This window comes from Pelodiscus sinensis, chromosome 2 (assembly GCF_049634645.1).
Source record: "Pelodiscus sinensis isolate JC-2024 chromosome 2, ASM4963464v1, whole genome shotgun sequence".
NCBI classification, from domain to species: domain Eukaryota; kingdom Metazoa; phylum Chordata; order Testudines; family Trionychidae; genus Pelodiscus; species Pelodiscus sinensis.
The window spans coordinates 85546633-85573602 of NC_134712.1; the positions used below are offsets into that span (position 1 = coordinate 85546633).

General features: G+C 41.2%; 1 protein-coding gene across 2 annotated transcripts in view; it reads left to right on the forward strand.

Annotated features, from left to right (window-relative positions):
* Positions 1–13118, forward strand: part of VAPA (VAMP associated protein A) — a 49654-nt gene extending 36536 nt beyond the window's left edge. The window contains exons 4-7 of one of the 2 annotated variants that reach the window (XM_075920981.1): positions 3101–3181; positions 6783–7022; positions 10052–10228; positions 12348–13118. In XM_075920981.1, the coding sequence (XP_075777096.1) occupies positions 3101–3181; positions 6783–7022; positions 10052–10228; positions 12348–12506 (657 nt within the window). In that variant the 3' untranslated portion in view covers positions 12507–13118. The remainder of the gene's footprint in view (positions 1–3100; positions 3182–6782; positions 7023–10051; positions 10229–12347) is intronic. The other variant, XM_075920982.1, reaches the window with a different exon arrangement.
* Positions 13119–26970: the final 13852 nt, after the last annotated feature.

Consider the following 26970-nt stretch of genomic DNA (forward strand, 5'->3'; position numbering starts at 1 on the left):
ATCATTTATTCATAGTAGTCAGAATTCTTCAGAAAATGTATGAGTTTTGTTCTGGGATTGCTCTGTCCTGGCTTGTGCCAAGTCCAGCAGCCCCTGTCCTCTCCCCCGGTCACCGCTTCTGCCTATATCAGGGGCAGGTGGCACCGGGGAGATGGTGCTGGGGGGAAATGGCTTTTAAGATGGCTTCCCCCAGCACCGGTTCCTGCTCCCCCACTTGCTGCCTCTGATACAGTGGCAGTGGGGGGGGAAGTGACTAGTCAACTCAACTATCCAATAAGCCTAGGCTTATTGGGTAGTCGACTACTTGTTTACATCCCTAACTCAGACTAGAGAAAGACAAAGGTCAGAAACCAGACTTTACAAAAAACTAAATATACTAGTCTCAGCAGTCTTGTACTGTATATTCGTTTAATAAGAAATTGAAGGGTTCATTCTGGCCTTTTTTCATCAGAAGCAGTGTTAATCCTCAAATGTTGTTAGACTCTCCAGAAGCTTTAGACAGAATCTGCCTCAGTGGAGCTTCCTGTCTGTTTTTGGTCCCAACCCTATACTCTTGGATCCTGGTTGCATGGATGATTGGTATGTCCAGAGAGGGTATAAAAATCCATTTCAAAGACATTATTTTAAATTAGCACCGTTAAAATACACTAGAGTAGAGGGATATTGAGAGTTAAAGCTACAGAAAATGTATCACTTTGGTTGTTAAATGCTTATATACTCCACAATTAAACGCCTCTGAGGGGGGAAAAAAGGAAGGGAAAGGGATTTTAATGGAATATGGCTTATTGAAACTCTGATTCTGTTTATCTATAATGCTTTCATCTCTTACACTAAGAGGTTCCTGAAATTATTGTAAGGCAGAAAACCTTATATCTATTTCCATCTCCATGGAATTATTTACATACACATAGCAAGAAGTATTGTTCAGTTTGAACTCTAACAGAAATTAATATTTGGAATAGCCTAGACTGCATGGAGTTTTATAAACATTTAATGTTACAGAATTTCTGCCCAAACTGTCACTGAGGAGATTGTCAATGTACGTTTTTGTCTTCCCTTTACCACTTTTTAAAAATAAGTTGATTAACATATTTTATTTTAAACTGGAAGTTTTAAAGGATATTCTGCCCCTTCTCTCTTCTACACATCACCATTAAATTACCATGTTCAAAGTGTTCACTTTGATTATTAAAAGTTATATTTTCGTCTTTTTTTTCTTTAGGCATCCTTTGAGCATAGTTATGACTATTTTTCTTTTTGGCAGGTGAACATCTCAATGTATTCCTCAACCAGTTTAATTCCAATAGAATTGAGTAATCTTAATGGGTTAATATTTTACTGTTTTAAATTTTGTTCCCTTTGAAATATTTTAATCTTCATTTCAGAGGGATTTGAGTTTTTGAGTATTGGGTCATTATTGTGCATTAAGGTGGCTCGAGATATACCCAGGCCAGAGCCAGTAGCTCAAAAACTGAGCAGTGGGAACAGCAGTGGGAACTCTGTGTCCCCACACAGCAGGAGACCCAAGGGCAATTATTTATTAAGATGCATATCTTCGTAGAACAAATTACAGATACATAACTTGGAAAAATGTTTCAAGGTAGAGGAACATGAAAGCCACCAGAAAGCTACACCTTTTGTCTGAGCTGCTTTTCAGTTTAGCTAGGATTGCAAGTTGCTTGGTATAAACTAAATTTGAAATTAAAATTTTAAATCTGTTTCATCAAAATCAAATGACCTATGGAGGAGGACACACTGTATTTACAATGGACATCCCAAAATTACCATTCTTCAACTTTTTATACATAAATCTATACTGTTAACTGCTGTTCGTGTATTCCAGGCTTTCAATATTAGATTAGTGTTGATTGATGCTTAGTAGTATTAGTGTTCTGAGATGCCTTTATAAGCATTCTTTATATTCTATTTGACAGATAAGTCAGTATGTAATAATCTTTTTCTTCATTAATATGGCCTTTTAACACTTATTTCTCTTTGGGAGTGATTTGACTAAACTTTGCCCCCTAGTGGACAAATGCAGTTGTTGCAGTTCTGCATCTTAAAGCAAATAAGGCCCATCTTTTTTTACTGTACTTAGAAGGAAGTCTTGTGACTTTTTTCAACTTAAAGTGCTTACTTAGCCATAATGGTGTTTGACAACAGGATTGTGTTAGGATAGTTGTGAATGCTTTCAAGAATTGCAGTAAAGACATCTGGAGCTCAGTAAATATAAGGCATATTTTAGGTGGCAGTATTTTAAATGTCAGTTAGGAGGGGAAATTCTAGCTTTTATTATAGTAGGGTATATTTGACAGCTTATTATAATTCAAAATGTTTCAGCTATTGTGAAATATTTCTAAAGGCCCAAAGAGTAATGAATTAAAAGCCGCGAAGACTTAGTCAGTCTAAAAATCTAGGATAATGAAAACGAATTTATTCATAGACTTCCAGGCTCGAAGGGATCAATAAGGCCATCTAATCTAATCTCCTTTAGTAATGTCATTATTGTGATGGAAGTTTTTGAATATACAGCTTCTCTCCGACTTACCAACTGGTTACGGACTAAGCAATTGGTCGTAACTCAGTTTGTTCGTAAGTCAGACCCCATAGAGTTACACGCGACCGTGCTGTTCGTAAGCGCAGATCGTGTTCGTAACTCGGGGTCTGCCATTTACGACAGTTTCGGTCATAACTGCGAACGGTTGTAAGTTGACCGTTCGCAACTCGGGGACCAGCTGAATAGGATCATATTAATGAGGATATAATGCTGCCATTATAAAATACACATTTTTCCTGTACTTTAGCAAAATGTCTTTTAGCTCTTTGCTATTAAAACAAGTTATTTCATAATGTTACATTCTGTTTTTTTCACCTTTATATCCAGACATTATGCACATCTCTAGCTTCTGTTATTCATTATAAGTTGTAGAAGAATGGAGATGCAAGAATTGATTAAAAGCTAGAGTCAGAAAATTGTTGCTGAAATAAAAGCAATATTCACACTTGGGTATTGAGAAGGTATAAAAGCAAATAATTTAAGAAGTGTTCTTTGGTTTGCATGAACCTTGCATGTTAAATAACATAAAAATTGTCATTTTAGTGGAAAGAGGCAAAACCAGATGAACTAATGGATTCTAAATTGAGATGTGTGTTTGAAATGCCCAATGAAAATGATAAACTGGTAAGTAAGAACAAAATAAGAAACTAATAGTGATGCTATACTAACCTTTTAAGATCTTTCAGCAATTTGTTTATCATCGATCGGAGTGTTTTTCAAGATGCTATGTACTTATACATTGTGCTGAATGTCCCACATACCAAAAGTAAGAAAATTATCAAATGTGTAATTTATCTTTTAAAAAATAGTATTTTTTTCTTATCCCCTAAACTCATAGTGTCCAACATGCTAGCCACTTGCTGCATGTGTCGATTTGGCCAGTTGTGTGGCTAGTTCGCTATAACAGTAGCTTTAGAACTGGTTGGACACCATGGCCCTAAGCACATTACTAGTTGGTTTTTGCAGTCTTTTCTATATGATATGGTTTCACAAAATCTGAACATACTCTTGAGAGAAATGTTTAGCTCTTTTTTTTTTTTAAAGCAATTGTTTACCTCTGTTGTAGTCTCCATTGGGGTTCCTTGTATTGTTACATCTCACAATAATGTAGTCGTTTAATATAAGAGTGCACTTGTCATCTCCCTTGAATAGACTTGGAAATAGGGTAAGGAAAAGAAATTTAACATCTATTTGACAAGTGTCCTTCCTTTTCATCTACAGCTTTTATTTCATATTCCCACCATTCTGCTGATGAACTGAATTAATTAGTATACAGTTAGAGACAAGGTAGGTGCGGTAATCTCTTCTAGTGGACCAACTGAAGTTGACCTGAAGAAGGGTTCAGTGAAACTAAAAAGCTTGCCCATCACCAACTGAAGCTGGTCCAATAAAAGGACAAAACACCCACCTTCTGTCTCTAATATTCCCGGGATCACCATGGCTACAAACTACACTAGCAAACATGAATGGAAATCGTTATATCCTGTTAAATCAACACATTGGTGTACAGTTGATGAGCTGTGCTAAATAAGTCTTTGCCTCACAGGACTAATACTCTCTGGGTATAGCTACTACAGTACAATACAAATTATGGGGTGGCCATCACAGAGGGTACAACATTTAGAATTGTGAGGTTTGAGAATATTGTAGGTAAATGTTGCATTCATTTTCAGACCTGATTCTAATTCTTTAATATTCTTAGCTATTTCAACAGATTGGGTAAAACAAAAGAGACTTTTTGGTATTATGTGCAACACTTTTTTTCATTCACTAAAACTGAATTTTAGTATTTTAATATTGATGAAAGTATTGATGTACTTTTTAAATAACTTTAATCAATTATTTCAGACATGTATTTTTGAGTTCAGTGTTCTTCAAAAAGGACATTCACTTGGATTTAGTTCAGCTGCTCTTGAGCCCCATGTCTGTCTTTCTGATTAGTAGTAAGGAAGGGAAATATGTGTTAGAAAGAGGCAGATTTTTGGCTACGTCTAGATTGCATCTCTTTTTCGGAAAAGGGATGCAAATTAGACGTATCACAATTGCTAATGAAGTGGAGATTTAAATCACCCTCGCTTCATTAGCATAAAAATGGCTGCCGCTTTTTTTCTGCACGGAGCTTTGTCGGAAAAAAGCTCCAGTCTAGATGCTGATCTTTCGGAAAAGGCTTTATTTTCCGCAAGATCAGCGTCTAGACTGGTGCTTTTTTCTGGCAAAGCTCCATGCCAAAAAAAAGAGGCAGCCATTTTTATGCTCATGAAGCGGGGGAGATTTAAATCTCCGCTCCATTAGCAATTGTGATACGTCTAATTTACGTCCCTTTTCCGAAAAAGGGATGTAGTCTAGACGTAGCCTGTATGTATCTGCACCAAAATCCACAGAAATGGAGGCCAGTGGTCATTTCAAACAGTATAAATTGAAGAGGCCCTATAGTCTTTGCACTGTCTGACATTTAAAGTAAGTAATATTCATTTGTTGTAAATTACAGGCAGTCCCCGGGTTACGTACAAGATAGGGACTGTAGGTTTGTTCTTAAGTTGAATCTGTATGTAAGTCGGAACTGGCGTCCAGATTCAGCCGCTGCTGAAACTGACCGCCAGTTCTGACTTACATACAGATTCAACTTAAGAACCCCAAGCTTCCCCAAGTCAGCTGCTGCTGAAACTGATCAGCGGCTGATTCCAGGAAGCCTGGGGCAGAGCAACTCTGCCTCGGGCTTCCTGTAGTCAGCGCTGGTCAGTTTCAGCAGCGGCTGACTTGGGGACGCCTGGGGCAGAGCAGCTGGGGTGCTGCTGGGTTGCTCCAGTAGCACCGCTCCTCGGCGCTACTGGACCAACCCAGCAGCACCCCAGCTGCTCTGCCCCAGGCGTCCTGATTCAGCCACTGCTGAAACTGACCAGCAGCGGCTGAATCAGGACCTGGGGCAGAGCAGCTGGGGTGCTGCCGGGTTGGTCCAGTAGTGCCCAGAGCGGCGCTGCAGGACCAATCGGCAGCGCCCCAGCTGCTCTGCCCCAGGGTCCAAAACAAAAGCCTGGTCTGCTGGGGGGGGCACACTAGCTGCGCCCCCCCCCCAGCAGACCAGGGACACGGGAGCAGAGCCGCAGTGGCAGCGGGGTGCCGCGCCTCTGAGGCTTTGCTCTAGCAAAGTCTCAGAGGCGCGGGACCCCGCCGTGGCTGCAGCTTCAGTCCCGGTGCCTGTGGTCTGCTGGGGACGGTCCCCAGCAGACCACAGGCACCGGGACTGAAGCGGCAGCAGCGGCGGTTCCCCGCTTCTGAGGCTTTGCTCTGTCAAAGCCTCAGAAGCGCGGGAACCCGCCCGGTGCCCCTGGTCTGCTGGAGACGGTCTCCAGCAGACCAGGGGCACCGGAGCAGCTTACGAACGGGGCTTTCTCGCCCCGGAGCTCGCAGGTAGCAATCCGCCACCTCGACCTCCGGGGCGAGAAAGCCCCGTTTGTAAGTGCGGATCCGACATAAGTCGGATCCGCGTAAGTCGGGGACTGCCTGTACTCAAATTACAAGGGAGCAGAACCTTGAAGAGTAGAACTCCCAGGCCTATGTATTTAAAGCATGTAATGTCAGTATTGTCAAATCTGATTTTGGAAGGTCTCTTTACTTACATCATACATAAGCCTAGGCAGGCATCTTGTAGACAACAGCCTCAGTCACATAAGAGTCCTAACCACCATCTATCTTGTGCACTGAATGAGAGAGAAGTTCATTGGAAAAAATTATATGACCACATACTATTAAAGTCTGAATTATAATGGATACACAAAGGGGTCAAATTAAGTTTGCAAGGTCAACCTTAATTCTGGTACTTCCAACTTCTGAGTACTTGGCTTTGAGGCCTTACTGATCTTTTACATAGTTTTTTTGGTTGTAATAGAAACATATTTTTATAGATTTCCTTATGATAGTGATTTTAAATGTGGGTTTTTAGAAAGGCATTTATTTTTTTAATCAAGCTTCAGATGCCTATGTATAGCATGCAATTCAAAGTTGTAAAGGGTAAGCATAGTACCAATAAAGTCATATAGTTTTTTCATCCCTAAATTGTTAGCATATTTACAAAAAAGTTTTGGGTAGCTTATTTTACTCTAAAGCTTAGATTAGATAGAGCAATTAATTGTACAAAACTAACACCAGAAGCAAACTCTTTGTACTTTCTGTAAGTTGGTATCTTTATATTACTACCTGTACATAATGTTTATGTTTTTCTGAGTAGCAGCGTGGGGTTGCAGAACCTAATCCTTTAGCCGCTGGTTTAGTCACTCCCTTAAATCTTGCACTGAGAAATCTGCCGAGTACTGAGGGTATGGCTCACCTGCCACCTCAGGAATTACCTACACCAGGATACAAGTATTTCACTCCAGTGAGCAGCAACTTTCTTCAGACACCTGTCAGTTATAGCCAGAAGATTGACATGAAGGAACCAATCAGTGAGGTCAGACAGCAGATGAAGCAGGTTTGTTCCAGGGAGATAAAAGCTATAGGGCTTTAGTGGCATTTCATTGCTTTTTAAAGCAATTCCTAGTTAGCAAACCAGAAATAAATTAAGTGCCATATAGTGCTCTCTTTGCACAAGTAATTATTTTGAAACCAAAGGGTACTACTTATGTAAGACAGCAGGATTTGGTCCTTAGGTTCATTATGATCATACAGTAGAATGTGTTGTAAAATGTAAGCAGGTATAATGAGATGACCAATAGCAGCTTGAATTATTGCTAAGGAAGTATAATGACCAAGAACTTTGTTTTTTTTCTGCATATTGAAATCAAGATACCTTCTGTTTTTACATACTTGTCACAATAAGTTTTAAACAATTTTATTTATATAATCTTTCTTTGATTTGATATTTAACTTTCAGACTACTTACTTGCTATTTGAAGAAGTGCAATAGAGTGGTAACTTCTGTAAAAGTAACTGCATAGGTAACCAGGAAAAAATACAGTTGTGTTAGCATCATTAACTGTGATAATTACCATTATCTCCAGAGGTGCTAGCATGTGATTGTTTTTATAAATCAATTTAACTATATAGTTAATTCAGGCCATTACTACAAGAAATAGTATTTTTAATGCCCACTGGAGATGGTTTAATGTCTTAGTGATAGAAATGTAGCCATGTTAGTCTGGTGTAGCTTTAACAAAAACAGGACTATGTAGCACTTTAAAGACTAACAAGGTGGTTAGCTTTTGTGGGCCAGACCCACTTCCTCAGATCAAATAGTGGAAGAAAATTGGCGCAACCATATACAGGCAGTCCCCGAGTTACGCGGATCCGACTTATGTCGGATCCGCAGTTACGAACGGGGATTTCTCGCCCCGGAGGACTCGAGCGGCGGGACGTCTGGTCCCGCCGCCCGCCTTCTCCGGGGTGAGAAAAGCTGCTCCCTGTCTCCCTGGTCTGCTGGCGGAGCTAGCAGACCAGGGAGACGGGAGCAAAGCGGCGGAGCACCGGGGGCCAGACCCGCGGCCGCTTCCAGATCAGCTGGAAGCGGCGCGGGTCCGGCCGGGCGCTCCGCCGCTCTGTTCAGCGTCTCCCTGGTCCGCTCTGTTCAGTGTCTCCCCAGCCGGACCCGCGCCGCTTGCAGCTGATCTGGAAGCAGCCGCGGGTCTGGCCCCCGGTGCTTCGCCGCTTTGTTCAGCGTCTCCCTGGTCTGCAGACCCCTTCTTATCTGCAGACCAGGGAGACGCTGAACAGAGCGGCGGAGCACCCGGCTGGACCAGCGCTGCTTTCAGATCAGCTGGAAGCGGCGCGGGTCCGGCCCCAGGGAGACGCTGGGACCAGGGAGACCAGGGAGACGCTGAGCAGAGCAGCGGAGGACCCGGGCCGGACCCGCAGCGCTTTCAGCTGATCTGGAAGCCGCGGGTCCTCCCGGGTCCTCCGCGGCTTTGCTCAGTGTCTCCCTGGTCTGCAGACCAGGGAGACGCTGAGCAAAGCCGCGGAGGACCCGGGCCGGACCGCGGCGCTGATCTGGAAACGCCATGGTTCGGCTCGGGTCCTCCGCAGCTTTGCTCCACGTCTCCCTGGTCTGCTGGGGGGGGGGGGGGGACGCAGCTAGTGCCCCCCCAGCAGACCAGGGAGACGTGGAGCAAAGCCGGGGGCCTGTGGTAGAGCAGGTGGGGCACTGCCGGTTGGTCCCGCAGCACCGCTCCTTGGCGCTACTGGACCAACCCGGCAGCACCCCAGCTGCTCTGCCCCAGGCATCCTGATTCAGCTGCTGATCAGTTTCAGCAGTGGCTGAATCAGGATGCCTGGGGCAGAGCAGCTGGGGTGCTGCTGGGTTGGTCCAGTAGCTCCGAGGAGCGGCCACGCTACTGGACCAAGCCAGCAGCACCTGAGCTGCTCTACCCCAGGCGTCTCCAAGTTAGCCGCTGCTGAAACTGACCAGCGCTGACTACAGGAAGCCCGAGGCAGAGTTGCTCTGCCCTGGACTTCCTGGAATCAGCTGCTGATCAGTTTCAGCAGCAGCTGACTTGGGGACAGCTGGTGTTCTTACCTTGAATCTGTATGTAAGTGGAACTGGTGTCCAGATTCAGCGGCTGTTGAAACTGATCAGTTTCAGCAGCGGCTGATGCCATTTCCGACTTACATACAGATTCAACTTAGGGACTGTAGGTTTGTTCTTATCTTGTACGTAACCCGGGGACTGCCTGTATACCAAAATGTGTTCATTTTTTTTATTGTATTCTTTGGTATATATGGTTGTGCCAATTTTCTTCCACTATTTGATCTGAGGAAGTGGGTCTGGCCCATGAAAGCTCATCACCTAATAAACCATCTTGTTAGTCTTTAAAGTGCTACATAGTCCTGTTTAATGTCTTAAGCAGGGATGTGGGAATCTAGATTCCTAGATTCTATTTCCAGCTTTGTTAGTTTTGTTGCGTGATCTTAGACAATCACTTACACTCATTGCTTCTGTTCTCCCATATTTAAAATGATTGGAATTCATCCTTGGAGAGATGCTGTGAGGTTTAATCAGTATTTAGGTGCTTTGAACTTCTTGCATTAGAAGCACTCAAAGTGTAAAATATTTTTTTTTCTTAGTCATACCTCAGTCAATAACAGAACTTCTGTGTTTTGGATTTCATCTTCGTAATTTTAGCTACTTTACATTGTTTCCTATCACATTTTTTTCTTGTCCCTTTATATTAAAATGGTAGATCATATTTACATAATCATTTGGATTTCTATTAGGTCAGTGTTAACTCAGATATAAGTACTGACTTATTTTCTCAATGGCACTAGTGCTTAAAGCAAACATTGCTGTGTTTTTTTTAATGCTCCTACCCATTTTTTTTTAATGCTCCTACACATTAGTATTGAAAACTTGAAAGCACAAAAACCATGCTGTTTTTAGATGACCTCAGATATGAACTTCATTTGAAATATATTGTGGTAGTAGTAGTTTAATTTTTTCATTTTTTAAGTTCTAAATTTTTCTTTGGCTGCAGAAAATTAAAATTCTCAGGGTATTCTTAATATTTTCAGAACGATATAGAAGCAAGTAAATCTGCCCCAGTCCTGAATACAGCTAAACAGGATGGACCGATGCCAAAACCACATAGTGTGTCTCTTAATGATACTGAAACAAGGAAACTAATGGAAGAGTGCAAAAGACTTCAGGCTGATATTATGAAACTGTCAGATGAAAATCGACACCTGAGAGTAAGTTCTGTTTTAATGTTTCATATTAAAATGAGTTACACCCAAACAGATGATTAAAAGGCATGGATTTATATATGTGCCTGCAGATAAAACTTAACTTCAGTTTTTATCTGCATAAAACTTAAAAAGGGAAAATGCTTCTGAGAATTAACAAAGCCAGTGGTGGAAGGTAGGTACAACTGCCCGTATAATAGGGATCATCTGCTGTATAATTATTTTTGTTCTCCTAAGATAGTGTTTCGCAAACTTTTTGGCCCATGGCCCACCTGGCTCAATGCAAACTTTTCCATGGACCATCAGTTGCTAATGGAAACTCGCTTTTAATTATATAATTACACCCGAGCAATGTTGCCAGTGCTGCAGTTAGGGAGAATAGTTTAACTTAACCAGTAAGAAAGGAAATATTAATTTAAATTATTAAACAGATTATGTTCTTAACTTTTTAATGTTTATTTAAAATGAAGTTTGAGAAACTAAGTAAAAAATTATTTATGTCCAACACAAAAGGTTTCAATGTTTTCTTTGTTATGGCTTTTTTGAATTGGGGAACACTGACCCACAGAACAATCAGTTGGGAACCACACAAATGAGAAGCAAAAAACCCCCTTCAGATACCCCCAACCCTCACTTATATAGCCTCCAACTGAGACACATCACTAGTGCTCCAGCCCCACAGAGGGAAGGGGAAGGACAGGAAGGGCTGAGGTTCAGGGATTCCCATTGACCAGTTTTACTCTTGTGGGGTTATGGCTGTAGTGGATTTTGTGGAAACCCCCACCCCCAGGCTCTGGGGTGGGGTAAGAAATAAGGGGTTCAGTGTACAGGACAGGGTTGCCAGTGAGTGGGGGTGCAGGATTTGAGTGGGAGGTGGGATGTGTGAGGGGGTGAGGTCTCAATGGGAGATGGGGTGCAGGAGCAGGCCAGGGGTAGGGTGCAGGAGTGAGCTGTAGGTCTGAGGTCTTAGCAGAGCTGGATGAGAAGAGTAGGGGGATGCAGGTTCTGAGCCTGAGGGGCAAGGGGGGGGAACTTATCTGACTTTGCACCCCCTCCGCTCCCAGACACCACGTCCCAGGCATGGCCTCTGACTGCTCCCATTGGCCACATTCCAGCCAATGGGAGAAGTGGGGAAAGCCTCAAGGCAGCATCATGTCTGTGCATTGCTGTTTCCCCAGCCAGGGGAGGGGGAATGGCTTCTGGCTCCACTTTTTCCCCACAAGCTGGATCTGGCAGGGAGGCTTGCATGCCCCCTCCACCCCACCCTGCTCCCCAGAGGGAAGCCAGCACTGGCACTCCAACCTTGCAGTGGTGGGTGGGTGGGTGGGAGAGAGGGAGAGGGAGACTGGAGCACCATCCCAGTCTCCTTGCTGCGGGGAGAGGGAGGGATTATTCACAGCTTTTCCTAAAAACTCACTATTACCTGTTTTCACGTAATTTTGGGTCTATTTATTAGATACTCAGTGACATGTAGCTGAGAACCAATGCAGATTGTAGATCAGAGAATTTTAGCTTACAAGATCACTTAATTATTCACTTACTAGTTGTGTTCAGGGTGGTGTTGCTTTTTGTAGTAGTATTACTTCCATAGCTGTAACTGTGTACTGATAAGTTACATATTGTTGTAGCTGTTTGGGTATATAGACGTTCCTTTATTGGAATAGCACTTTAATTTATAAATAAATCTGAAATAAAGCTAAATCCTAAACTGTAGTTGTGATATCAGAGTACAGTGGGAGACAAACCACACAATACAAAAAATTACCCATAGGTGAGTTGTTTCATTTACTTTAAATTTTTGTGTAAATAAAAGATTAATTTTTTCAGTGTGCAAGATAAGAGTTTTTGCCCCCATAATTATAGTTGTATGCAGAAGCAGTATGGAATGCATGTGTATTAGGTACTAAAAAAGAGAAATAATGACTTGAGTTAGTGTGAATTTATTTTTAATCTTTCAGTATCTTAATTTTTTTTTCAATTTAAAAAGTAATAGTACAGCTACTCTTCTAAAATGATTTTTGTATTACGTTATTTAAATACTTAGCAGAGGGATTCAGTCTCATGGTTATATTTCCAAAGGACTATGATTGCACATTCATGAATTTCTTCCATGTTTTCTTTTCAGGAGGATAACTTGAGGTTCAGAAAGGTTGCACACTCCGATAAATCTGGATCACCCACAGCCTTGACCCTCAGAGATAATGGTTCCAATCCTCTTCCTTCGCTTCTTGTTGTAATTGCAGCCATTTTCATTGGATTCTTTCTAGGGAAATTCATCTTGTAGAGCGAAGCATGCAGAATGCGGCTTCCTTTTTTTCCCTTGGCCAGAAAAATTTGTTTACCTACCACTTCATTGGTAGTATGGCCCAAGTGACCATTTTTGTGTACAGCATCATACAGGCTTTGCCTTTAATGATCTCTCACGGTTAGAAAACACAATTTTAAAAAAAGACAAACTGTTCGGCTACTGGACAAAAATTGTACATTAAATCATCAATAGCAGGTGTGAGTTGCACATTCAGTCCTTTATGAAAATTCATAAATAAAGAAGCGTTCTTTCTTTCTGTGGTTTTAATAAGAGTTCAAAAATTGTTCAGAGTCTTGTAAATGTTATTTTAATAATCCTTTAAAATTTTATCTGTTGCTGTTACCTCTTGAAAAATGATTCATTAGATTGTTAATCCCATTCATTCAGGAATATGACAAGAGGTTTTCTGCGGGAAATGGTGCCTCTTAACTGTAAATTTACTCCTTTACCTTATTTTGCTAATATCATGGCAGAATTTCTCTCTTATCCCTTGTGAGGCAGTTACTGGCAATTTTTCATCCTTACAATCCTGTCCCATGGTATTTAACATTAAAACAGAAATAAAATTAACAGATTTTCTGCTGGGTAGCCTGTCGTGTGTGTCATACTTTTAGAGGGATTCCTAACAAGTTTATTGTTCATGGTAATTTGCTATTTGTAAGAAATGGATGTTTTCCAATTTACTTTAAGTTTTTGGCTTAGACTGTTGTATTTGAAGCTTGAGAAAACGTATTCCCATTCGATTTATGAAGTGCTGAATAGTTTTATAGCTGCTTTCAGCTATAGAAAAGCTAATTATCAAATTTATTTTGAGACCTAGAAATAATTTGGGTATCCAGCAGGTATAAATATTGGGAGACAAATGTTTGAAGTTTCTGGTATTTAAATATTTACTTGGATTGTCTGGGTGTATTACAGTCAACCTTCTGTTGCATCTTTGCGTTTGTTGGGTGTCTAACGGGGCAAATTTTCCTTTGGTTTCAGAAAGGGTAAATCATTCACGTTTTCTAATCTTTCAGTTCTCTTTGCAACTCCATTTTAACTGATTCTTAAATACATTTTTTTCTATTCAAATACCCATAATGAATTTCCATGATGCATTAGAGTTGATATTTGCTGACCAAGCCTCCAATTATTTAACTTCCAAAAGTTAAAAGAAAAAACACAAACTTTTCATGCAACTCTTAGCAAATTTACCTGTGCTATTAATCATGTGTATCTAAGTTTTAAAGAATGCATTTATTGGGTCTGAAATGCTTCCCTGCACTTAATCTTATGTCTTGTCTCATTTCTGATATACAGGTCATAAACCAAGTAGATAGTAGTATTGAAACAAAATATATCCATAATTCTGACTCAGCATAATCTAGCACAGGAAATTACTTGTAAACTGACAAATTCTGGAAAAGAGATACTTCTGTATGCAAAATTGTGCATGTACTTGGACAACTTGACTTGATGTGGTGCAGCTAAGTGTGTTAGACCTTGTGTGTACACACATTGTTTAGCTGAGAAAAATTATCTAGGAAAAACACTCATTATCTTCATTGCCTTTGATTTCTAGTGATTTTTAATGAACTAATATACTTACATCATGATTTGTCATTGCTGTCTGTAGTAAACTTCTATGAAAAAAAATCTTGCATATGTACAAGGAAGACAACAAAGAAAATACAAATATTACTTACCTTTTCACTTAAACGCATGCAAGTACAGATGTATCCATTTGTATGTTCCAGTATCTGCATTCAAGCCTCCTTTCAGGTTAATGACTAGAAAAAACATTCTGAAACCTTGATTATTTTGTTTTCCTTGGTTCAGAAACCAATACAATTCTCCAACTTATGCTCTGTCAAAATGGTGATATATCTGACTGTATAAACCTGTTTCTTAAAGGAAAGCTGACAACATGTAAACTAAAAAAAAGCTATAGTGTGCAGGATGTAGTTTGCTTCAAACAAAGCAATCATATACTAGTTTATGTAAAGAATTGTAATAATGCCCAGCATTTTCAGCATTGTTAGAGCAGAAAAAGTCATTTCTTAATACAGTCAATTTTTGTTGGATGTTTGGCATCAGTACTTTAGAATGGGAAAGGATACATGTATTGAGATAAAATGATTATAAAATCAGCTAGCTGATTAATATGATTTTTTTTATAAATATGAAGTAGATGGAAATTGGTATGGTTGGAGTAATATGTGCAGACTAAAAGTGCACACAGGCACCATAACTAATATACATAACATGAGGTGCTCCTGATATAAGGAGACTCTTTTGGTTTCCGGTATCCTTCATAGCTGTATATAAAATGTAATGCTAAAATTTATTTTGCTCTCAGGAGTGTCTTTGGATGAGATCAACTGTATTCAGTGAATTATGTAATATGGATTAAATTGTTTGTCTGTTCCAGAAATGGTTAGAACTTCTTACTTTGTGTGCCTACTTACTTGTGTATGTCAGCATGGGGAAATATCTCCACTGCTAATAGTGAGAGTATGGTTAAATGATAAAGGCCATAAAGTCATGTATGAAGTTAAATGCACAATTTTCCCAACATTTTTAGTTTAATGGAGAATACAGATTGCATTTTTGTTTGCCCTTTAGGGCAAGATGTTAACAGAAATCTCTTGATCTTAGAGATGTAGTACCGTATGTCAAGTATTTTTATGAATACAGCACTTTAAAAATGTATAACACTTCTGAAATTCTGCTAAATAGAAAATACTTATTTCTTTTAGTATGTTTCTGTAGTAATTTAGACCCCAAATTTAAACTACTTGAAAATTACTATAATAAATAAATTAGCCCACTTTATGGGCATATGTTAAAAAAAAATCTTAAAACCTGCACCAATGTGCAATCTTTGTGCATTCCAACTACTTCTCTAAAAGCAGTTGACAACTGCTGTCAGTCAGTCTTGCATGTTCCTGCTATGATTGATGCGGATGCACATACAGGAGATAAATCAACAAAACACTAGCTTGAACTCTATTAGAGTGCCTCGGGGGGCGGGGGGGGGGGGGGGGGGAATAGGCCTTTGCCAAATGGGAAAGGATAACATCGGTAAGCAACATTTATTATAAAGGTTCTAAGGGTATTACAAAGCCTAAAGTGTTAATAAACTATTAAAAATGTGACTGTGTCCTTTTTTGTTTTTAGACTGTGATGAGTTTAAACTGTTAGATGTATGTTTCTGTGCTGATTGGTGTACCTTGTTTGCTGTATAGCTTCCATGCTGCCATATTGATCATCACTAATGTTAACACGTAATTTAAGCATAAAGTTAGCAGTAAACTGTTAGTTATCAGTTTTCACATGTTCGGTAGCCAGAGTAAGTATACTAAAAATATTCTGAGATTTGTGGGAAAAGTATAATGTAACATCCTTTTTTGTATTTATACTGGAATCCTCTGGGCTTATCTCTTCACTTGAATAGTCATCCAACAGCCTTCTGACCAAAGAGGCAAAAAAGATGGAATTCACTGCTTTAGCAAATAGCTAAGTCCCCTGAAGCACTTTATGGGAGTGTAAATTGCTTCATAAAGCCAGACTACTTTTGATTTGCTCCAAAATATAAAGATCATCTGCAGCGATTCTGTAATATATATCACCAAAACCAACAAGCAGAACCCATGAACAGCAACACAAAACACTCCTCTCAAGAATTCAGCCAATTCACACAACTAGAAATCATGGAATATTGATGTCAGTTGACGTATCTTTTGTAATTGACCCCCATACTTTTCTTGGATGACAAAATTAATTAGAACAACTGGGACCAATGTTCCCTCTGACTTTTTCCATACATGTGTGGAATATATTTCATGTGCACCAATGCATGTATAGTTATGCACCACCAGTAGAAACATGCTGGCAGCTTTTGGTATTCTGCTAATCAACTGGGTGGCATTTAAATCTCTCCTGGATGGCTGCCCAAGTGCTCAGTTTACAGGGAACACTGTTTGGGACCCTTATTAAACCACTACTAATACTTTTTTAAGGAAAATCTATAAGCCATAAAAAAGATGCAATAGTTTGTCCTATGCTAAAGAAACTTTCTTAAATTATCACCTGTGTTTAATCTCCATTTTCTAAGCAATTCAAGAAGATAGTAGATAATCTCCACAGTCATATGTCTGCTGTCAGTCTCTAAGATCCCAGAATTACACATCAGGATGGGGCATGGTACAGAGGCAGCACTTGTATTACTTTGGATGACTTATCTATGTAAATGAATTAACATCCATGCTTAACCTTCCTGGACTTTGATGGTATTTGATACCAAAGGTTACCAAATGTAGCATCCTGTCTTCAAGGAGTTGAATGGAAACATTCTGAAATGGTTTGAAAAAAGGGATCCAAGCAGAGTCTAGTGAATCGTAAATGACTGTTCGTTCACCTCCAAAGTGCTTGCCTACAGAGTCCCACAGAACTGTGTTCTCCTTATCTTATTCAACATCTGTGTGAAGCTATTGGGAGAGTTAGTGATACCACACATGCTGATGTATCAATGTTGAAGTCTTATTACCTGGATGAAAAGCAGATGGCTAACATTGAGCTTATACAGCTGATGGTACTTCTCTCATACCTATCACCCATGACCTTTTTGCCCTTATGCTGTAAGACCTGTGGTCCTTAATGCTACTGGATGTCTAAACAGTCGCTTTCAACTATGGCGCAAGATTATTTCTCATTCTGTCTGATACTTACCTAACCTCTGTGTTTGTGTCCTGGCTTACTTGTCACATTTCATATTTAGGAAGGAAGCCACATTTTGTCACAGCTACAGTTAGTACAAAACACAGCAGTCTGCCTTAGAAGGACACTGGACAAGTACTTACATATTCTGCTTTGTGAAAAGGTTCCCATTGAGTAGAGTGTACGGTTCATACCAGTGTGCCAGTCTCTTCATTAGATTGGTTCTAGTTTCTTGAGAGAAACTCTCTCTCCCTCTGACGTCCCATGAAAGCTACTAAGTATAGTATAGTTAAGCTGTTCATATAATCATAGAGCTAGAGGAGACCTCAGGAGGTCATCAAGTCCACCCCCCTGCCCAAGTCAGGACCAATCCCAACTAAATCAACCCAGCCAGGGCTTTGTCAAGTCGAGTTTTAAAACCTCTAGGGATGGAGATTCCACCACCTCCCTAGATAACCCATTCCAGTGCTTCACCACCCTCCTAGTGAAATAGTTATTCCTAATATCCAACCTAGACCTCTCCCACTGTAACTTGAGACCATTGCTCCTTGTTCTGCGATCCGTCACTACTGTGTACAGTCTTTTTCCATCCTCTTTGGAACCTCACTTCAGGAATTTGAAGGCTGCTATCAAATCCCCCCTCACTCTTCTCTTCTGCAGACTAAACAGACCCAACTCCCTCAGTCTCTCTTCATATGTCATGCGCTCCAGCCCCCTGATCATTTTGGTCGCCTTCCGCTGGACCCTCTCCAATGCGTCCACATCCTTTCTATAGTGGGGGGCCCAGAACAAGATACAATATTCCAGATGTTCAACAGAGCCAAATAAAAGGGAATAATCACTTCTCTGGATCTGCTGGCAATGCTCCTCCTAATGCACCCTAGTATGCCATTAGCATTCTTGGCTACAAGGGCATGCTGTTGACTCATATCCAGCTTCTCATCCACTGTAATCCCCAGGTCCTTTTCTGCAGAACTGCTACTTAGCCATTCAGTCCCCAGCCTGTAACAATGCATGGGATTCTTTCATCCCAAGTGCAGGACTCTACACTTGTGTTTGTTAAACCTCATCAGATTTCTTTTGGCCCAATCCTCTAATCTGTCCAGGTCACTCTGGACCCTATCCCTGCCCTCCAGCATATCTTCCTCTCCCCCTAGCTTAGTGTCATCTGTGAACTTGCTGAAGGTGCGATCTATCCCCTCATTCAGATCATTAATAAAGATGTTGAACAAAACCGATCCAAGAACAGATCCTTGGGGCACTCCGCTAGAAACCAGCTGCCAACCTGACATTGAGCTGTTGATCACTACCTGTTGGGCCCGACAGTCTAGCCAGCTTTCTATCCATCTTTCAGTCCATTTATCCAATCCATATTCCCTTAACTTGCTGGCAAGAATATTGTGGGAGGCAGTATCAAAAGCTTTGCTAAAGTCAAGGTATATCATATCCACAGAGCCAGTTACCTCATTATAGAAGCTAATCAGATTGGTCAAGCTGTTAACCAATACAAGAAGGCTGAGTGAGAAGACAAATTTTTACAGTTCTGAAATCCTGGGAAAAGAAATTTGTGTCCATGAAATTAACCTTTGCATCTGTTCTATGCACTTACACACAACCAACTCATAAAACTTAAACAATGAATAGTCTAGCAGCACCTTAAAGACTAACAAAACATGTAGATAGTATCATGAGCTTTCGTGGGTACAACCCACTTCTTCAGATGAATGGATTATTTAAAAGTCCTGTTCCAAAATAAATAGGGGATGAGGGTGTAGAAGGAAGGAGGAAAATAGTGAATTAGAGTGTTTATGTTAAATGAAGTTGCTAGAGAAGGTGCAAGTCACTAGGATGTGGAAGGTAGTGTGCTAGCCAAATAATGTCTTTATCCATACCTTTGTGATGGGTCCCAAACCTGTAAATGAAGTTAAATTCCAATGCTTCCCTGTGTATTTGGCTGGTGGAATTGGCCTGAAACAACACGGTGATTTTGATATTAATTAATGAGTTCCCAGACAGGTTAAAGTGTTCTCCAACAAATTTCCATGTGTTGCTTTTCCGGATATCTGATTTGTCCGTTAATTCTTTCCCGTAGAGACTATCCAGTTTGGCCAGTATACGTGGCAGAGGGGCATTGCTTGCATTGGATGGCACAGATCACATTAGTGGATGTGCAGTTAAATGAACCTCTCATTTGGTGGCTGATGTGGTTGGGTCCAGTGATGAAATTGCTCATGTAGATGTTGGACAGAGTTGACACCAGGGATGATTATGAGGGAGGTATGCTGCATGGTTACTGGAAATAATTTGTTTGCGGTTAGGGGGTTGCCTGGTTGTATGTATAAAAAGTACATAGGTAGAAGTAGGGGATTTGTTATCTTTGTAAATATGTCCTAAGTGTAGATTTAATCAGAAAAGTGGCTATGTGAAAATGGCATCAAAGAACAATTTTAGTCTGATTCTTATCTTCTGGCTTTGCTACCCTGAGATTTGGACAAGGTTGTGAATGGCAGGATACATGAAAATAATGTACTTAACTCCTCTGTGTGGATGCTACAGCATGCACCAATGGGTTTATAGCCCTCAGAGGGATAGCTGTGGTAGTTTGTAATGTTAAAACCAAGCAGTACTGTGGCACCTAAGAGACTAACAAATATATATCATGAGCTTTTGTGGGCAAAACCCACTCCTTCACATGAGCTTGAATGGAGAAAAACGGAGAACTCTCAGAATTGATTACAGAAGAAGGGAGAGAAGGGTGGAGAAAAAGTACCTGTCAATTGTAGTGTTGGTGCTAATGAGGCTAATTGAAGTGAGCTGGAAGTGTACCATACTTAGCTTTTGATGTCAATAAGGTGTTAAATGTAAGGAAGTATTTTAGGTGCTTGAAAGCTATCATGTCCATCTCAGCCTTATCTTTTCCAGACTAAACAAACCTAATTCTTTCAGTCTTCTCTCATAGGTCATGTTTTCTAGACATTTAATTATTTTGCAGGGTAGTATTATATCTACTCTATTTTTCTTCTGAACAGCTAAATGTAAGCTGGATTCTATTTTTTAATGTGCATTAACAGAATTGTTTGTTACCATAAATTATCCTTGTTGCAAGCTTATTGAAAACAATTGTTCTGCACATATAAATACAACTTTTGCTGTCAGTAGTACAGATCTTTTTTATTTTAGCTGATGACGCTACATGAGAAGAACCATTCATGGCTCTTCAATCTTAGGCTGAATTTGCAGAAATTGACAAATTAGAAAAACAGTTTACTTCCCTTTTTAGCACATTTAATTTGGAAATCAGTGATAAAGTTGGGAGCCACCAAAGCTATGTTTACTCACTTTCTCAGAGTCCTAAGTCATTTGTGATTAATGGTCATTGCTGTATGAGAGGTAGATCGATTGTAATCTAGGAAATATTTGCTGTATGGCAGCAAGTATCCTACGCTGATTGTAAATTTCAAGTTTTGAGTTGTGAGGTACACAAGTTCTGAAGTAATGTGGTTCTCATAAATCAACCTGCCGTTTTTATACTCATTTATTTTATCTTGTTTTACCTCACACACTGTGAATTATTTCTACATATTTTGTAGTGATAGCTACATATTAGAATAATAGCACTGCAATATCCTCTGATTTTTTAAAAAATCTCTTGTGTTTTAAGGAGAACATTGACTCTTCAGATGCTGCCCTTGTGAGAATCTCAGCTTTCATTTAAAACATTTCTAGCCTTCATAGTTGCGAAGAAAAACATGTTATCCCTCAAGGCTCAAAAACAGATGGCAAATAATCACCCCCTCTACATGCTTACTCAATTTTTGTGTCTATTTTTTAATCATGAATTTTTAGGACCAGTCCTTAAATGTGGAGGAATTGATAATCCTGTATTAGTGCAATTAAATGCTAGCTAATGAATGCTAGCACAGAGGTCTTAGGAATTAAGGTGACAGTTTTGTCCCTCCTTTCTATGAAGTTATATTGCCACCATGTTTTCTGGAAATTTTCACATCAGCGAGTCAGCTCGAGATGCTCTCACCCTTGCTAACACAAGTGCATAGAAAGTCTTCAAACAGCTGCAGATATTTTAATTGCCATATTGTCTTAACTTTGTTCAGTGCCAGGCATCCCACTGGTAAAATTGCAAGCAGATCTGCTGCCTGTCTGTACTAATCCTTCTGCAGTTTGTAGTGATAGTAAAACTTTTTCAGTAAAAAACTAGAGAAGTTTAAATAGTAACTTATAGTTTAAATAGTAACTGTGTTGAGTATATATGCATGAGGATTATGGTGGCTACTTGGGGGAGAGGGGAGGAGCAAAACTGAAGTCAGTACACTCAGGAATAGAACAGTCCAGAGTAATATCCCTGTAGAAAACATCTCAAAACGTATTTGCGGAAAAGTTGGAAACGAACTCTGGTTTCCTGACTGTTCAGTCCACTGTGCCACATGGCCTCCAATGTGTTCTCTCATCTTTTCTATCCATGTGTGGAATAAATATGTATACAGAGGTACATGTGAATTTACACCACCAGTAGAAACAAAACACCTAGGTGCTCTGTTAATCAGCAGGGCGACACTTGACTCTCTCCTGAGTGGGTGCACAAGCGCAAAGCTTACAGGAAACATTGGCCTGCAGTGTTCCCTCTAAATTTTTCATCTGGGTGTGGAATGAATTCTGTGTGCACTGAAGCATGTGTGGATGTGCATCGCCAGTAGAAATGCATGCGGCTGACTTTGGGCACTCTGCTAATCAGCTGTTTGGCATTTAAATCTCTCCTGTATGGTCACCCAAGTGCTTAGCTCACTAGGAAAACTGATGGCTTCCTCTTCAGACTTCTTTGGATTCTTGCAGACACTGCTCTGTTAGTTCTGCAAGATGCTGCTGCGTTAAACTGCTCTGGAGGGCACCATGAGATCCTTGAAGAGGGATGGTACTGTTTTGTTCCTGAAATCACGAGGCGAGCAGGTGGAATGTTTGAAGAAATGTGGCAGATGGTGAGTTGCTTTTATTGTGGAGTGCCTCATTGAGGCAGCAGAGAAGCATACTGTGCAGTGATGGTACCACCAAAAGCAGCTGCTAAAGTTCCCGGTACTGTGGTGATGATGGGCATAATGCTGATCCTGTGTGGGAGAAAGCTTTTAATGGTGCTGGTGGTGTTCTACATTTATCTGCTTTCCAAAGTAAGGACAGAAGAAAAATAAGTATGTTCTGTTCTAAGTGGGCAATCAGCATAGCTACAATATAATAGTATGGGGCGGGGGGGGGTAAGTTTTTCAGTTATTTTAATAGTACATCTAAAGTTAATACGATAAAATAGCACTGTACACTTTACATTCATAGTTTTTGAAGACACAAGGGCAGTCATTCCTCAAACACTACTTCCAAGACTTGGAAGAGAGGGAATGTACAGATTTCTAGAGCAGTTCATGACAATGACGGAAGAGATGTTGAATTCTGCAGTTAAGTATTGGAGGAACGTAAGACTCTTAGGAAGGTTAATACACCCCTTTTTAATTTGAAATATACAGTCCATTTTAAAACATGAGCCATTCCTTTTAAGTGATGGTGTTGGCTGCAATGGGCTGGCATGTCTGGTTAAAAGTATATCAGTAGTAACATTAAAACCACCTGGAAAGGGCATGTGCTAGATCTCTGTGTCCAAGCAGCACTGGCTCACATCATTCCTTTATTTTACAGTACCCTAAAGCACTGTTATTTGATTTACTGGAGGAGCTATTTGATTTACTGGGAAAGATTAGGGAGCCAGAGTGAGACCAATGACAGTCTCCTTTAAAAAATCCAAAACAGTCAGACACCAAAAAGAGCACACAGTGGTAACCCGAAATACCTTGTAGAAGATGACTGTGTTAATGAAGAGAGGTGCCCTCACCTGGAATAGCAGGTCAGACTAGAACATGCTTTGCCGTGCTGAGCAATAGCAGTGATGTATAGGTAAGCAGATAGTCAGAATTTAAAATCAAGGTATCTGTCAAATGGCCCAGGAGATGGGGTACGAGGCAGAGGCAACACTTAACCTGGAGTGCATAGTGGCCTTTTAATGGGATTTCAGAGAAGATTTGGAAGTTTGAGGGAAAGGGCAACATGGGATCGATATGAGAATGTGGGCTAGGAATGGTTGTGGGCAGGTTGCAGTAAGAGAGGCTGGTGAGGCTGGGTAAGTTTCATCAAGGAAGAAGCCTGTTCAGATTGTCTCGTCTTCATCTAATAGATGCAGACATGAATTCCACTTAAGAGGTGCATTCCCAGACAGATTTTTGTAGAGGGGCGATGCTCATGGTTGTGGCCCTCCCTGACTGTGAAGTGGTGCTACTCAGATCCCCTTCAGTTCCCTCTCAGGGCCTGTGGTTGTAGTGTCACAACCTTGCATTTTATCTTAGCCCCAGGTATTGTGTATTGGTAGTGTTGTCTGTGGGTATTCCCCAGTGATGCCCTCACCAGGGTTTTAAACATTTTCCTTTGTGGGGATCCTAAACAGCCATTCTCACGTGCAGTCCTTGCTTTGTTTCAGTGAAGCTCACCTTGATGAGTGCTATTTGATTTGTAAACTGTTTAAGAAGCACACTCAGGTGGTACTGCACCTGCTTGAACAGGCCTTGTGGCCCTCCTTGGACTGAAGACCATTCTTGGGCTGGGAGGGCGCTGCTGACTCTCATTCTGAGGCAGAGAATCCACTCTTATTGTTAGCATCAAGGATGAGGTGTCAAGACCATTCCGGACAGCTCCAGGTAACAGGCCACCTTGCTTGCCTCACCAAGGACCAGCCCCTGGGATGGCAGGAGTACCTCTGATTGTTCCCTGGTGGTATCTGGGAAGGACAGAAACCCTGTACCATTGACTCTGGTAATGGCCTGCAAGCATCCAAATTACATGGACAAATAACGTGTCCATGTCATTGGCACACCATACAGCCTTAGACCTCCTCTGCCTTTTGGTCCCTGTAGGAGAAAGAAAGAAAGCCTTGTGCAAAGAGAGCAAGAGTTATACCACAAGTAACAGACAGGCCTTGTCAAAAGCAGATGTTTGCCTGCAAATCAGTGTGTCTCTGCACTAGAACTGCTCACACTGCTAAAAGCATGTGAAATATGTAAAAACATTCCACCCAGACAGTACAAGGACACTGTAGGAATGCTTTGGGGGAAGGTACAAGGAGAGGTACCAAACGTATCAAGGTGTAAGGTGATACGTAAGGTGACTATCACAGATTGTTTATCTCTGTCTATAAATGTTGGGGGTATCTCGACTTAACTCTGTCTGGCCTATGGGGCAATAGTGAATCCATATTATTGACTGAGCCATGGGGGCTCAGAGGGTATCTGGCTACAGAAAACTATTAAAGTACTTTGACAATAAACCTGGCTCGGGTGCCTTCACATCTTATCTAAGTCTGTGGTCTTTGGGCACTCTCTTGAAGTCTGTCATGCTAGCTACCTGCGCAGAGCTGGCATGATATCCCAAGGGAATGTATGAAAACACACGCAGCTGAATGTTTGTCATCACTGACAGACCAGGAGATCTGACAGGACACCACACCAGTGAATTCTGAATTTACTACATCTCTGTCCTGACCTCCTATGGGAGCTGTGGAGGCAGTACCTGAGGACAGCAGCATGCAGACACCCTCTCTTCCCCCTCCTAGGTGCGACTGCCAGAGGGATGTGTAGGTCACTTTTGGGAGGTAAGTGCCAAGCCCCAAATCTTCCTATACCCAAACTCCCAGATCCTGCACCCTCTCCTGTACCCCGAACCTTTGCCCCAGCTTGATGAAAGTGAGCAAGTGAGGGAAAGGGGATGGAGTGAACAGAGAGGCAGAGCCTCAGAGAAGGGGTAGAGCAGAGTGCAGAGCAAGGGTCTTTGGGTTTGTGGGATTAAACATTTGGCAATCCTACCTGGCCCCTGCTGGTAACCAATGACCTATCCCTATGAGTGGCCTTGGAGTTAGCAGGATACTCTTCCCTCACAGAGATTTTGCTTTTCATCCTGATCAAAGCTGCAGTCACCTGCCAGATCAATTGACCACAAGCCAGGCATAAGCAGTCGTCCTTTTTGGGGAACTGATGGAGTCCTCCATCTTAGGCATCACTTCCCATGAGCAAGAGCTGGTTTTGGCTCAACTGAAACCTTCATCCTCATTTTTGAACGATCCTGTGTGGCCTGGTTCATCTCCTCTTCCAGTCTAGGCTTTAAGGCATACAGGACCTTTTATGCCACAAAGCTGCAGAGGTTGGCATCCAGGTGGAGTTCCTACTGGACAACACTTGCATACTGGTGGACATTTTACAGCCCATTGGAAGGGTGGTTCTTCCAGGAACAATTGATGATATTCTCCTTGAACTGTGAGGGCCCTGTGGAGTACGCCACCCTTCGTATTTCTCGTGACTGCATACATGGAAATTGCTACTTTGTTCCCATGTAGGGATTTGAGAGGTTCTATTCCCACACTGCCCTGGATTCCTTGATTGTTATGGTAGTAAATGACAGGGCCTGACAAGGTAGATTCAAGTTTACCTCAAAAGGATGGAGACTCAAAGTAGTTAGGATTGTGTGGGCAGAAAGATCTATACCTGTGCATTCTTACAGAGGAGAATTGCAAATCAATAAGATTTCTTGGCTATTTAAGTAAAGCCCTGTTCAGATACAAAATTTGCATCTGCAAAAATGAGCTGTGGATGCAGATAGCTTTGGATATAAAAGTGGACACCTGTGGATTTGCTGGCTTCTTCAAGTAGGATTTCCTCAACTGATCAGCAATGGCTACATGACGAACAGTTATCACATAAGGCTACTTGGTGGCCAAAGCATCCCTGCAGTCCACCTTTGACATTGTGGACATTTTGGCTAGGGTTATGGTCACTGCAGTAAGTATGACACTTACCCTTTAATGGCTGAGTCTTGTTGTTAGACAAGACTAATGACACTTCTCTCTTCTTCAAGGATTCCATTGCTATCCTAAGATCTTGGGAATATACATGCTGTCCACGCCAAAAAAAAAAAAAAAAAAAAAAAAAAACCACCATCATGGGGCACAGCAGCAGCAACAAGATCATCCACAGAATTCCTTGGCACAACTGTGGCCAACAGAAGCTGCAAGTTGCCATGCATGTGGCTGCTCAGGTAAATGAACTGTCTGGTGATCTGCCAGGGGCTAACTCTGGTGAACTGCATCTGGCCTGCAGGCCGCTTATTGCCAACCTCTTCTTTATACTATTCCATGTGTGAAGTTACTGAATTCTGAAATGAACATGCAGAGCATTAGTTGCAATGTGTTGTATGTTTGCACCAAATCTTGTTGAAAGTGGCCCAAGTAAAATGTCTATAGAAAGCTTTGCTAATTCTGTTTATGTTGCCCATATGCATGCATCTTTTGTATTTGAAGTTATGCAAATTGGTGGTTCTTCGTGGCTGCTCTACTGTAGGTATTGGGTCGTCCCAGCACCGAAGATCAGTTTTCCGTAGCAATAGCTGGTTGGGCCACACATGAGCAGCTTCATGCTGTTTGCTCCTTGTACTTCATGCACTTGGCCTGACCCCCCTCTGTTCCTTTGTTGCTACCCTCAGCAGCAGACAGAGATCTCTCCTCAGAGATTTTACCTCAGGCTCTTCAGTTAGTTAGTTGTTAATACTGTTTTGTTTTGGGCTTAGTAGTTTTGATTTAGTATAGTTAGTTAATTAGTTATGGTTTAAAAAAAACAGGTATAGGGCCCAACTGGCCGTGGCTTCACTT